At 40.4% G+C, this 14,139-nt stretch overlaps 1 protein-coding gene and 1 long non-coding RNA gene across 3 annotated transcripts in view; one reads left to right on the plus strand and one right to left on the minus strand.

The window, feature by feature from the left end:
* The window catches only part of Lvrn (laeverin), a 63,133-nt gene that overhangs the window by 46,214 nt on the left and 2,780 nt on the right, over nucleotides 1-14,139 (plus strand). Inside the window, exons 14-19 of the mRNA XM_031365645.1 lie at nucleotides 10-163; nucleotides 1,355-1,449; nucleotides 4,030-4,137; nucleotides 4,918-5,085; nucleotides 5,262-5,399; nucleotides 9,554-9,629. Coding sequence (XP_031221505.1) covers nucleotides 10-163; nucleotides 1,355-1,449; nucleotides 4,030-4,137; nucleotides 4,918-5,085; nucleotides 5,262-5,399; nucleotides 9,554-9,629 — 739 coding nt within the window. The remainder of the gene's footprint in view (nucleotides 1-9; nucleotides 164-1,354; nucleotides 1,450-4,029; nucleotides 4,138-4,917; nucleotides 5,086-5,261; nucleotides 5,400-9,553; nucleotides 9,630-14,139) is intronic.
* LOC116087139 lies at nucleotides 3,918-11,672 on the minus strand. 2 transcript variants are annotated; one of them, XR_004117262.1, is made up of 4 exons: nucleotides 11,624-11,672; nucleotides 10,986-11,266; nucleotides 5,104-5,132; nucleotides 3,918-4,284 (listed from the first exon to the last, which is right to left on the minus strand). It is a non-coding gene; the product is annotated as an uncharacterized LOC116087139 (long non-coding RNA). The 2 variants fall into 2 exon arrangements; XR_004117263.1 differs by lacking the exon at nucleotides 11,624-11,672 and adding an exon at nucleotides 11,475-11,603.

Genomic DNA, 14,139 nt, shown 5'->3' on the forward strand with positions numbered 1-14,139 from the left:
ACTGAACAGAAACAATTACATCGAGATTGAGACGGCACTTGACTTAACTAAGTACATTGCGAAAGAAGATGACGTCCTCGTGTGGTCTGAAGTCTTGCTGAGCTTGGTAAACAGGGAAGTTATTTATGATGTGAACAACTATGCTTTATACCCATTATTGAAGGTAATTTTATGCTTTGTTATGTGGCTTTTAAATCAATTCTTCTTTCCTCTTTCTATGTTCTGGCCAGCATCTGTGGGACAGGCCTTTCCAAAAGCAATGTTCTATTCATTCCAGATGTTTGGTGATTTATTTCTTTGTAGCTATACTGATTATTCTTAGAAGAAAATGCATTATCCATAGACCTGGTCTTGGAGTTGAGTGAGGGAGAAGGTTGACAGGGTTTTCCATTCTTAGTGAGGTTAGAATATATCCAAACAAAACAAAACAAAAACCCCAGAAGGTATATAAATCACATTTCATCTTATAGAAAAATAGCATTTATTAGGAACAACTCAAATTTATTTTTAGGCAAGAAAACAGTGTCTTACCAACCCTGTGTTCATAACCCTAATATTCAGATCTATGAGATCAGCAGTTTCAACCTTGGAAATATATGTCTGAGAAAAAAATAAAAGTTTCAAAGCTGCTGTGGTTGTTAAGAAGATAAAGATGTAAGTGCGTATTTATGAATGAAACAGTGACATGTCATCATCAATGAGGGAACGTAAAAGGGGGAATTCCCATCAGTAGATTTGAATAGAATTTGAAAGATGTTAGAGTAAGATGTTAGAGTAGATGCCCTTTGGACAGTCAAGGTTTACAAGCAAGCCAGAAAGTGATAATTGCAAGTGAGCTTCTGGATCATTGTGAGGGTGATGTTGTAAACACCTCAGAGTCCAGATCTTCTTTGTTTCCAAAGTACGTGGATGGTGGAAAGCTGACCTACAGGAGGAGCCTCTGGTGGCTAGTTTTGGCCAAGTCTGTTGTACCAACTAGAGAGTTTCAGTGGATCGAAAACATCTAGTTGGTTCTTAGTAAGGCTAATGGATGACTTTTGTAGCCTCATATTTACCAGCTGATACATTTAGACTGATAACAAATAACAGTAATTGCTAATGTTTACAGGCAGTATATTTCCCTCACATTCACACTTGACTGGTATCGTTACAAACTACTTCATGTGGTTTCATGTGTGAGGCACTAACGCTGGGGAAATTTTTTTTAAAAAGCAATAAGTATATTTAGTCACAAAGACTGTGTCTGAAAAAGTATCTGCAGGAACTCCATTAATATCTTCCAGATAAATAATAACACACTGGGGCTCAGGGTTGTGTGCCAGGAATAACAGTGACTTTTCTTTGTGGTTTATAGAAGTATTTGCTAAAGAGACTTAACTCAATATGGAATACTTATTCAGCTATAATTCAAGAAAATGTGGCATCATTACAAGACAATTATTTATCTCTGTAAGTATTTTTAAGTAGTCACAATGGAGTAAGATGGCTTAGTAGATTGGCTTCCATAATTGTGAAAGAGAATTGTTTATTGTTTTAATAAGTAAAATCTTAGTGCCTACTACTGAGAGAGTTTGTGTGCTATTTTAGAATAATTCCAGACCTGGTAAACTATGTGTGTCCTTGGAGGAAGCAATAGCTTGTGACGTTAGTTGACCTGCAGTGCACATGTGTGTACACATATAAGCTTAAACACTTTATTTCCAAGAGTTAAATTACTGGTTGAAATTTTAAGTGTATCCTGTTATGGGTATAAGGTTGTGCCTAGGAGATCTACTCTGTACCAGCAAGCCGAAGGTCACAGGAAAGCCATCAGGTGGAAAATTGACTTGCCCTTGGAATTTTGCTCTGGCAAAATTTTACTTCTCAGCATCTCAGCCTTTGTATTTTCTGTTGAAAGAATTCAGATGTGGCACATGGGACTTAGTGAAGAGACAAGAGTTTCCTGCAAAGTAAAGTGGAACCACCTTAAGGGTAGACAATGTGTTTCAGAGTATGTTGATACTGTTTTCCAAAGCCGGTAAGGCAGGTACCTTATGTGAGGTGCCATTTCCTATGACCAGCATTACTATAATTTCGCAATGGGCTAATACTCAAGGGAGAAGCTAGTGATGTGTGTCTTTGTTCTTTACCAAAAAGCCTCCTGCTGGATAGGAATTTTCCTTGCCATTTAACAAGGTCCCATCTCCAAATAGGGCCAGAGGCACAACTCTTATCCCACTCTTTTGGCTAAAACTCATATATCAAAGCAGATTAAAAAGAATCAAAGGAAAATAATTTATAAAAATGTACTTTTTTACCAGGAAGAAACAACCTTCTTAACGGATGAGCATCAAGAAAACCCTGTTACCTCCACCTCTCTCCCTTTTGTACAATATAATACCTTAAATCTTACAGAGAGACAATTGTAATATTTCTGCTTCCTTCATCCATCGGTACAAAATTAATGTGTTACCAGGGACACAGGGGATGAGGGCTTACAGCTGATTAAGGAGTGAGGCCCATCCTCCAGGTCCTTTCAGTCTACTCATTTCTAACTGGTTCCCTAACATTTCTCTATTTATTGTTAGCAAGATTTGTACCATGATGCAAATATGAATGAGGTTGACAGCAATTCTGATCAGCCACTTACATATGATCATGCTTAATTACTGTAAGTGCCTGTCCTATGGGGAGTAAGTACTTTTTCATGATGTCTTGGGAAGGAGCTGAAAGGAAACATGAGGCTATGGTACTTCTGTTCTGTTTGTGTATGTAATGTTGAAAGTCTAGATTTGGAGGTCGGTGGTAGCCAACATCTATAGCTACAACTTTTAGAAACATCAAACTTCAATTAACCAGACCAAACAAAAAATAAAAATACATACAAATATGATTATTCTTACTCAGTAGTACCCTGCTGAGGCAGTAGAAATTAGTGACATAGTCTACAACTAGAAGTCTATCTAGAAATGGATTTGGTAAGTTAATAGACAGTGTGTCAGGGACAGATTGTGTGGTTGGACAGGAAGGCACAAATGCCCTCGATAAGGCAGTACACATGTTAACCAGACACACTCTAGGCTCTCGTAGAGTGGAAAAGCTTTCATTTTGTAGCATTCTGGGCCAGTGTTTCTCCTTCAGCAACTTCTGGAACAGGCAGAATTTCACAGAATCCCATCTTTTTTTGCAGCTAGTCCAAGTTTGAGTTGGGTGGAGAGAGGGAGTGAACTCATAAACAAATTTCTAAGAGGATCTGTCAGGGGACCTCCACCCACGCATATCCCAAATCTGCTCACCAAGTGTAGGCCATGCTGCACTGAAACTAGAGGGTGGAATAGAAGAGTGTTGGCTTTTAGATTTTCTAACAACTTGAAAATCTATCTGGCTTCTTTTGTCCAGACCCCAAACTTGATGACTTTAGCAAGACACACAACAAAACGTAGCATCCTTGGGTTCATGGTTATTCAGAGCTTTTCTTTGAACTTGTTTTGAACAGTAATGCAGACCCTTGCTTAACTATAAAAAGAAACAAACACTTCTGCCTTTCTTTGGACATGCACACAAGAATTGACAGGAGTCAAGGAAGGTTCAGAGGCTTAGCAAGGGAAAGCAAATTGCATAGAGGGGAGAAAATCTTTTCTTGACTAGAGAAAGCAGCCTAGATCTCAGCATGTTAGATCAGATACACCACAGATATTTCTAATCCATAACATAATTTTTGTAAAAGAGAAAGTAAATTGACAGCAGATGCATAGTATGTGCACACTCATGCATCTTTAAGGGCGATGAATGATGGGAATAATTTATTTCTAATTTTGTAAAAAAAAAATACTATTTGTTAGGAACTTGCTGGTTGCCCAAAGACCTCTCTGAAAATGTTTTTCTGAATCTTTAATGTTTGTCATCATAAAAGCTATTTTTAAAAGAAAACCTGATAGTACTAGGGGATGTTTTAAAATTCTCATTGTTTTGTGAAACACATTCATAGAAGCAGGAAAAATGAAGATGATAATTCAAAGTTAACCACTTTGCTTTGCCTTTTCCTTCAAGATTTTCACTAGAAAGGATTTTTGAAACAGCCTGTTGGCTGGGTCTTGAAGACTGTCTCCAGCTGTCCAGAGAGCTCTTCAGAAAATGGATGGCTCATCCAGAGACAGTGTAAGAGCTTCCTTGTAGCTCCCCTTGCCCAGCATCTGTGTAAAAGCCCATGGTCTCTCTCCTCTGGTGGTGGTCTTATAGTTGAGAGGGATCATTTCTGTTCTCCTTCCATTGACAAGCTCCTCAATTCCTTTTCGGACACCCATTCTGAAAAAAATCATTATCTAAGTCAGTTCTGAGAGTGACAAGAGATTGGAACTCATTGAGATCACAGCCTTTGGCTGCTGCTGTGTTTTCTCACTAAGCACTGACATATTGCAATGGGCTGTACTTGTTTCACATCTTAGTAGGTTGCTCTCTACGATTTCTTGTTGTTATATATGTGTATAGAGATTTTTTTCCCTGTCCTTTTCGATATGGATTATATTTTTCCAGCAAGAACATTCAAGCGGGGGTAGGGAGAACCTCCCACCCCCATCTGAGTTTTCAGTCTCATTAACTGCTGGGACTTTAGTGTTTGGGACTTCACTGCCTTTCATTTACCAACTCAGATGGAGTCTAAGGAAATGTGATGGGGACACGAGACCAAACTACCTTACAGATGTATGCTAGGATGTTTATAAATTACTTCCTTGAAAACTCAGCCTCTCTGCTACATAGAAGAGTCTTATCATAAAACTAATTACAGCTCCCTAACTTGCTTCTTTACGTCTCTACCTTTGATCTTTATAGCTCAGCTATCAAGTGATGTCCCTAGATTTATGCTTCTGAGCACGACTCTTTGAATAACTGTGTTTCTGAACTACCACAGGGAATGCCTTCTCCTCTTATGCCTTTCAGAATACCTCCTCAGATTGAAAACGTGGTTTTATGCAATGGCATTGCTCTGGGGACCGATAAGGACTGGGACTTTTTGTTTAATCTTTACCTCAATACAACCAAGGAAGAGGACGATATGCGCTTTGTCCATGCAATGAGCTGCAGTAAAGATCCGTGGATACTTAACAGGTGAGATGATCAACTTACCTTGAACATTCTTGCAGGAGAAACATAATCTATATCGAAAAGGAGAGAGAGAGAGAGAGGAAAAAAAACATATTTGTGCAATTACTTAGAACCATTTTAAAACTTAACTTTCCATAAGATTCTGAAGCTTATTTACATTTACAACTGGTCTCTTGTAGATTTATGGAGTATGCCATCACTGGGATTCACTCCATTTTTAGTGACATGAATATAATAGAAGCTGTATCGGCCTCCGAAGTTGGCCGGTACGTTGCAAAGGACTTTCTAATGGATAACTGGGTAGCTGTGACTGAAAGGTAAGAAGGAACCCAGGACCTCATTTTCATTGAACTCATTATTTTTATTTCCTATTTTGAACAGAGACTATAATTTGGATACTTTCATTGTTTTATAATTACAATCACGAGTATGATGTGTCTTGATCTAGCCCATCCCCCATCCCCTCCCTCTATTCTTCTCACACACACCCCCTGACGATTCCCTCTCAAAGTCATGAGTTCTTTTTCTTTTGGAACTCACTGAGCCCACTTAGTGCTACTGATAGGGTGCAGGCATGTAGGCCTTTCTAGAAAGGGGAAACGGTACTCCTTCCAGACACCACGGGCTATCAAGTAAAGAGCCCCCTGCTGGGTATAGGTTATATCTTTTCAAAGTGTTGGTCAGTGGGCCCCAATAGACACCCCAAACATTATAGCCTATCGCCCAGGTTTGTGGTACCCCAGGACACTAATTATGGAGAAGTTCACCTTTAGCCTGACTATGTCAGGAAATTTCTTCCACTCAATGAAAAAGTGATGACTTTTTCTCCATTTTGTCTCACCACAAACTGGAAAGCATCGAAGACCACTTATCCTTAATTTTGGCTTCCTGTATGAACATGGATTGCGCCAGGCAGTGGTGGCACACACCTTTAATCCCAGCACTTGGGAGGCAGAGGCAGGTGGATTTCTGAGTTCAAGGCTAGCCTGGTCTACAGAGTGAGTTCCAGGACAGCCAGGGATATACAGAGAAACCCTGTCTCGAACCACCCCCCTCCCCCTAAAAAAAAAGAAAAAGAGAAAGAAAAAAAGAAAATGGATTGCATATACGTTTATTTATCTCAGTTCCCCATTATATCCATCACAAAGTTTTAAGGAATATTAAATTGAGTAAGTCATACTTTTGGTATGAGAATACCCAACCCATTCGTGTATTTCATGAAACCTATCGCCATGACTTTAAGAAATACTTGTTTTAAAAACATAAAATTTCACCCTGTCTCGAAAAAAACAAAAAACAAAACAAAACAAAACAAAACAAAACAAAAATTTCAACCGTTTGATTTTACCAGTGAAAACTCAGGAGCCAAATGCTACAGAGAGGCAGAGAAAGCACCCGCACCCAGCTGACTTTCTTACTCCACTGAGTTCCCAAAAGGAAAAGCTCTTCTCCACGCTGTCTTAAATACACTTCAACTCCAAGACTCCCCTTTCTGTTTGTTGATGTTCACTCCCCATCAGACCATCAGATGGTTACTTGACCTAAGGTTGACTTCATTTAGCTCTTGGATGTGTGTACTAGGGCTGAGCCACACCACAACTACTTGTTTTTGTCTGTTTGTTTGTTTTTTAAAGATTTATTTTATTTATTTTATGTGTATGAGTACACTGTAGTTGTACAGATGGCCGTGAGCCATCACGTGTGTGGCTGCTCTCCGGCCCGGGTCGCTCCAGCACAATTCACTGTAGCTGTCTTCAGATGCACCAGAAGAGGGAGTCCGATCTCACTCATGGGTGGTTGTGAGCCACCATGTGGTTGCTGGGATCCGAACTCAGGACCTTTGGAATAGCAGTCAGTGCTCTTACCCGCTGAGCCATCTCTCCAGTCCTACAACTACTTGTTTACAATGAACAGAAAGCATTTCAATTAAAGGTATGTGCTAAGGCTGAGCCACACCACGGCAAGGTTTTCCCAGCTCACAATCTTGGGGTTCCCAATGTCATCAAATGACTCACAGTGGAAGCCACCAGATTGGAAAGTAAAGCTTGTTTCTAGCTGAATAGATTTCTCACTTCAAAATTAAGGAATGGTTGCTTCAGTCATTGTGGCACACGTGTTGTAGAGATGTTAAATTGTGAGGAAAACCAGCTGCAAGGTAAAGGCGTACAATGATATTTTTCCAGTTCTTGTGCAATTTTTTCTGCTCTGAATCTGTCTTCTACCTCGAGGGTCTTAGTAATGAGAACGATTACTTTTAATTTAAGAGGTCCGCGTGTGTTGAGTTCCATTCCTCACAAGAATATTTCTTGCCTTTAGAGAACAAGAAAGTGTTGGCAACTTCCTAGTAAGACTTAAATTCTGCTTTCTAAAGAGTTGATTGTCTCACAATTTGATTTAATTAACCCCTATAAGCACATTAAATAAAACATATAAAGAATCCCTTTAAAATCAAAAACAAGCCGGATGGTGGTGGTGCACGCCTTTAATCCCAGCACTTGGGAGGCAGAGGCAGGTGAATTTCTGGAGGCCAGCCTGGTCTACAGAGTGAGTTCCAGGACAGCCAGGGCTACACAGAGAAACCCTGTCTCAAAACAAAACAAACAAACAAACAAAATCAAAAACAAAAAAACCAAAAACTTCTAAATGAGCCTTATTGTCTCCATGAAGTTTGTAGAATTGTAAGTACATGACTGTTAATGCATGGGTTCATTACTTTTATATTTCATTCTAGAGAACACCAAATTCATAGAAGATGCTATATATATGGTAAAAGGAATTAGTTTACTTCTTTTGCATATTCTACTACAAAAGAGTATTTTATACTCAACTAAATTTGTTTTACAAATTGAACACATTTATTTTTAGTGTTTAATTTATATTGGAAGTCTTACTCAATTTTGCTAATGGTTTTGTCTGAATAAATAGTGTAATTATGAATTGTTCAAATTCATGATGAAAGCATGTACACTTAAATGGCATAGGAATGCACATTTAGATCTTTATATATCAGAATATCTATGGCTTATTGAAATTATAATCAGCATTGAGCATGATTATGTCTCGAATCTTCATGACAGATTAGATTCAAAAGCATGGTTTCAAAATACTTATAATTCATCATCTCATTCTTTATTTTAGCATTATAAAGTTCCCAAGAAAGAAAGCCAGAGTTTTCGCCAGGCAGTGGTGGCATAGGCCTTTAATCCCAGCACTTGGGAGGCAGAGGCAGGTGGATTTCTGAGTTCGAGGCCAGCCTGGTCTACAGAGTGAGTTCCAGGACAGCCAGGGCTACTCAGAGAAACCCTGTCTCAAAAAACCAAAAAAAAAATAAATAAATAAAAAAAGAAAGGCAGAGTTTTCAGTTACCTAGCATCTTAGAGGCATAGCCCTTCTGAGCCTAGTCATATACTGATACTATTAAAGTGCACATTTTCTAGTAGACCAGTTGTCCCAGGAGAAAGAGAGATATGAGAGACAATGTTTTCTGTCATCTCAAACTGCAAGTGAAACAACATTGGTCTGTTGTATGTCTCCTAATTGACACTTAGGGTTTGGTTTCATGCTCTGTGAAATGGCAGCTATTGTGTTTGATACAGCCTAAATTTTTCCCTTGTAATCTAAAAATGCAGTTGGTTTGAATGCAGAAAGGATAAACTCAGAGTCACTAATAATCTATCATGAGGGAAAGAAATCAAAGCCCTCCCTTTTGATGGCATTTTAGCGAAAATAATCCACATTTGATTTCTCTACTTCTCTCTCCTGTCTTTATCCTCCTCTAGAGGAATTTTGAAGTATGTATATTAACTACCAAGGCAATTTCTTGTTCAATCTACTATAATAATCTTATTTCAATCTTTCTTTTTTTTTAATGCATCTCAAAGTCCTTCCCCCCTACCCCCACTACAGCAGTACTTTGCACCGGTATGTATCTGTTCTTTCTTTGAAACACTTTACAATTTTTGTTTCTTAAATGGAGCTGAAGCAATCATGGTAACAAGACATCTTGAGACTGTCAGAATATAGAGATGCATATGCCAGAAAATATACTTTAAGTACACCGCAAAGCATTTTAGTCAATGGATTTTGAAATTTATTCCATATTGACTATGATTTCTTGAGGAATGGCATTTACTTATTTATATACCCCCTTATAAAGTTTTTTGCTTTGCGACATTGTATATAAATTCTAACTGCCCATAGAATATAGGCCTATAATTGTTGCTATAAAGAAATACATTAATATTTTGATTAAACTGCAAACTATTGCACAAAACAGCATATATAAGTATTTCTTTAGTGTTAGTAGTTCTCTGCATAACAGAAAAAGCTAAACAAGTTCATACATAGTTTCCCTTAGATTTGTGAGGATGATATCAATGAGGCTACATATATACTATGTATCTCCTGCTGAAACATACAGCTTCTTTTCCAGGTACTGTTGCTCACTGAGCATCACCTTGTTGCTTTGCAGGTATGGAACAAATTGGCTGGATGCTATAGTACACGTTTTAGGGAGGACTGTCAGTACAGATCAGCAGGTTACAGAGGTAAGTATTGAAAGTTTTGTGAAGTATAATATTTGGTGAGCATTCTTGATATAAGTTGACTTGGTAAGATGAAAATTCATATGCTTATCTGAATCATCTGTCCATGCTTTGTTAGTGCTATTGGTATTGTATCCGTTGAGTTTTTCTGAAGCAGCCAGGTTGCATATTAGATGTCCTGTGTATCAGATATTTACATTACAATACATTGCAGTAGCAAAATTACAGTTAAGAAGTAGCAACAAAAATATTCATCACAACATGAGGAACTGAATTAAAGGGTCGCAGCATTAGGAAGGCTGAGCATTTCTTTCACTCCAGACATAATCTTCCTTTTCTCCATGGTAGAGAAGCAATCCAGTTTCCCCTTAGCAGTCTGGATCTATCGCCCCTCCTTCCTTTCTTAGCTTGTTGGCTTAAAGGCATCAGAAGCCAACAACAGCCAAGGGGGGAGTCTGAGATTCTAGATCCTTGGAATGCTTGTTGTCTCCCCAGGCAGGAGTGGTCCTCCATTTGGAACCAAAACTCCTAGGCTAGCAGAGTTTAAGGAATGAAAAAGATCCCTAGTGGGTCAGTAAGGATGGTAGCTACTGTGACAGTCACTTCTCCACCCCTTGGTTTCTGAATCTATGGATAGTGTCTATTGGAGAAATCATACCCTATATTGGATGTAGCTTCAAGTCATTCCACTGCTATGTGGAAAATCTTGCTCCAGCCTTCCTGGCTACTGTCACTTAATTGTTGATGTAACTGCATCTCCAAAAGGCCATTACAACTTTCTATTAGCCCAGCTGCTTCGGGATGATGGGAAACATGGTAAGACTAATGGATTCTGTGAATGTAGGCCCACTGTCACACTTTTCTGGCTGTGAAATGAATTCCACAGTCAGAAGCCACGTAATGTAGAATACCTGTAACATCCATGGATGTCAGTTTTGGCAGAAGCAGTATGTACAGCCAAGGCAAATCCACAGCCAGAATAGGTATCTAGTTCAATAATGACAAAGCCCTTTAGTAGTATAGTACAGCTCCTCGTGGACAACACTCTCTATGTCCCCTCTAGAAGCCTGCTCAGCCTGAAGTCTGATTCTAGATATAGAGGCAACCATTGGAGGGCCCTGGCATCTTCTTCAGGGAAGGTTACCCTGGCTGAGCAGACAATGAAGGGTTAATTTTCTCAGGCAAAGGGAAAAAGATCAATATTGCAGGGGTGAGAGTGGAGGGGCAGCCTCTGCTAAGGATGGGGAGATTCGTTTCTCAGATGAGATAAGCCCTTCAGAATCGCAAGTTCAATATCCTTAGCCCCAGTAGGATCCCCTAACACATCCCCATCCCATGTTACAAGATTCTATTTCTTACCAATCAATGCAGATACCCTCCAAGGCTGTTGGGTATCAATTTGGTGGTCGTTCAAGCAGTCTTACAATGAGAGCTTTGGTTTGCTTTTCTGCAACTTGAGCTCTCTGGCTGCTGGAGAGAAGATTCTTATCCAAGGCATGCTTGGAAACTTTTAGACTGTTTCTGGGCCTCTGGAGCCAGACGATTGTATCAGTGAGCTCTTTTCTTGCTACTGTATCTGTAGATGCCATAGGTTGATTACTTTTACCACAGAGTCCATTGTTTTCCTTTGTCACTGTATCCTGAGATACAAGAAGTTGATTAATTTTTATCATACAATCCATTCTTTTCCTTTGTCAGTTTATCCAGAGATGCTGGAAACAACCAGCCAGCATTATTATTTTCCCCAAAACTGTCAAAAGTTATGTGTATAGTCACTAAATGTTTTTAACCCTCCAGCAAGCCCCTCAAATATTTCAAACAATGGGCTTTCACTGTTCTCCATATTACCAAGGGAGTCTTCAATAAGTGTGGGTGTTGGCGAATTCTAAGGTCTGTTCCAGATACTTAAACACTTCATCTAAGCCACTCCCTTCCTTACTTCTGTCTTAGTTACTTTTCTGTTACTCTAATAAGACATCGTGACCAAAGCTACTTACAGAAGAGTTTCCTGGGGTCTTGCTTATGACTTTAGAGAGCTAGAGTCCATGACCATTATGGCAGGGAGCATGGTAGCCAGCAGGTAGGCATGGCAGTAGCTGACATCACAAAGCTCACTGCCAGCAACACACCTCCAACAAGGCCATACCTCCTAATCCTTTCCGAACAGTTCTGTCAACTGGAGACCAAGCATTCGAACTTATGAGCCTATGAAGGCCATTCTCATTTCCACTCCCTGTTTCCCATAGGCTTGTAACCACATCGTAACATGAAATGCATTTAGTCCAACTTCAGAAGTCCCTATTGTCTTTCAGTATTAACACTGTTTAAAAGTCCAACGTGCAAGGTCTCTTCTGAGAGTCAAGGCATTCTCTTGATGGAAATGTCTTGTAAAATCAAAAAGCAAATTTACAGGACCATTACAAAAGAGAGGAGTTGGGACATAGTGAGGAAATACTGGACCAAAGAAAAACAGTCACCCAGTCACCCAGCAGGGCAAACTCCCAAATCATGCAGCTCAATATCAGCTGGGTTAGGTGGCTGTGTCCTTTCACCTTTCTGATTTTCTGACTTTTTTTAAAGGTTATTTTATTTATTTTATGTGTACGAGTACACTGTAGCTGTACAGATGGCCGTGAGCCATCATGTGTGTGGCTTCTGGGAATTGAACTCAGGACCTCTGCTGGGCCCGCTCGCCCCAGCCTACTTCACTGTAGCTGTTTTCAGACACACCAGAAGAGGGCATCAGATCTCATTACGGGTGGTTGTGAGTCACCATGTGGTTGCTGGGATTTGAACTCAGGACCTTCGGAAGAGCAGTCAGTGCTCTTACCCACTGAGCCATCTCGCCAGCCCGTCCTTTCACCTTTCCTGCCTGCAGTACACTTTTCTCTCAGGCTGGCTCCACTCCATGTCTGAAGGTCTCCTTGGCTCTAAGATCTCTAATCTCTTGGGATCTCTGACACAATCCAGGCTTCATTTCCAGGGCTTCACACAATGGCCTCTTGTTGTCTGTAGCTGTAGTTGATTAAACCGCTCTGATCTTTGTGGAAGTGACACCCCAATGTTCTGGATTCTCAAATGAAAGACACACACACACACACACACACACACAGAGCCTTATATTTAATATGCCTTAATCAGCTCAATGCCCAGGCCACTCCCAAACTTCCACATTGCTAACACCTCCCCTCTGATACTCCTGAATTATTACTTACTAAAATTTATATTCCAACGTTGCTACCTTAGGCCCAATGAGGAGAGGGTGGCCTGGGGCTGCTCTTCCCAGCTCTTATATGATTATATGCTTCCTCTCCTGCAGCTCTCAAGCCTGATTCTCCTGCTTCCCCAGCATGGCAGAACTAAACCTTCCTCCCTTGGTTCCCTTACCCAGGAAATCCAAAGTCCCTCCTTGTCTCCCTGTACAACCATTGACTGCTGGCAACTTCATTTACCAATTGGAACCAACTGGAGGTGGGGATCCCGGTGTCTTACATTAGAGATTCTCACATAATTTTGGGGAACCCAATTAATGTAACATAAGCAATAAGCCAAATCGACAACAAGTGTCTCTTGACTTCTCAGAGCAGGGACTACCCTGCCACACATTGCCTGGCCTCACCAGCCCTCCCTACTATGGAGGAAGATTCTGTAACCCGTTCTATGTGTGTGAGTCTAAACCCAGATCCACGTGGACAGCACTGCCACATTTGGCAGCCTGCTTGGGATGGAGCCTAGCCCCTGGAACCACATCTACAGTGTGCTGCCATGCCCCATTTTTAGTGAGGGAGTTTAACTCAGATCCGTATAGTTGTTGCATGGGCAAGCACTTTGCCAAATGAGCTATTTTTCCAGCCCAATAGTACTGATTTTTTTTTTAAAGATTTATTTTTATTTATTTTATGTGTATGAGTATACTGTAGCTGTACAGATGACCGTGAGCCATTATGTGTGTGGCTGCTGGGAATTGAACTCAGGACCTCTGCCAGCCCGCTCACTCCAGCCCTGCTTGCTCAGGTGTAATTCACTGTAGCTGTCACCAGAAGAGGGCATCAGATCTCATTACGGGTGGTTGTGAGCCACCTTGTGGTTGCTGGGTTTCGAAACTCAGGACCTTCGGAAGAGCAGTCAGTGCTCTTACCAGCTGAGCCATCTCGACAGCCCCAACAGTACTGATTTTTGCATATTAATTTTCTTTTTTAAAATATTTTTATTAGATATTTTCTTTATTTACATGTAAATTTCCCCTTTCATAGTTTCCCCTCCAAAAAACAAAGAAACAAACACAAACAACAAAAACAAACCCCTGTTGCTTCCCCCCACCCCATGTCTGCCACCCCACCCTCTCCCACTTATTGGCCCTGGCATTCCCCTACACTGGGGCACAGAACCTTCAAAGGCCAAGGTCCTCTCCTCTTATTGATGATCGAATTTGCAAACCTCTACTATACACATGCTGCCAGAGCAATCAGACCCCTTCATGTGCAGTCCTTGGTTGGTGGTTGAGACCCTGGGA

The sequence above is a fragment of the Mastomys coucha genome, unplaced genomic scaffold (assembly GCF_008632895.1).
Source record: "Mastomys coucha isolate ucsf_1 unplaced genomic scaffold, UCSF_Mcou_1 pScaffold13, whole genome shotgun sequence".
In the NCBI taxonomy this organism is placed as follows: domain Eukaryota; kingdom Metazoa; phylum Chordata; class Mammalia; order Rodentia; family Muridae; genus Mastomys; species Mastomys coucha.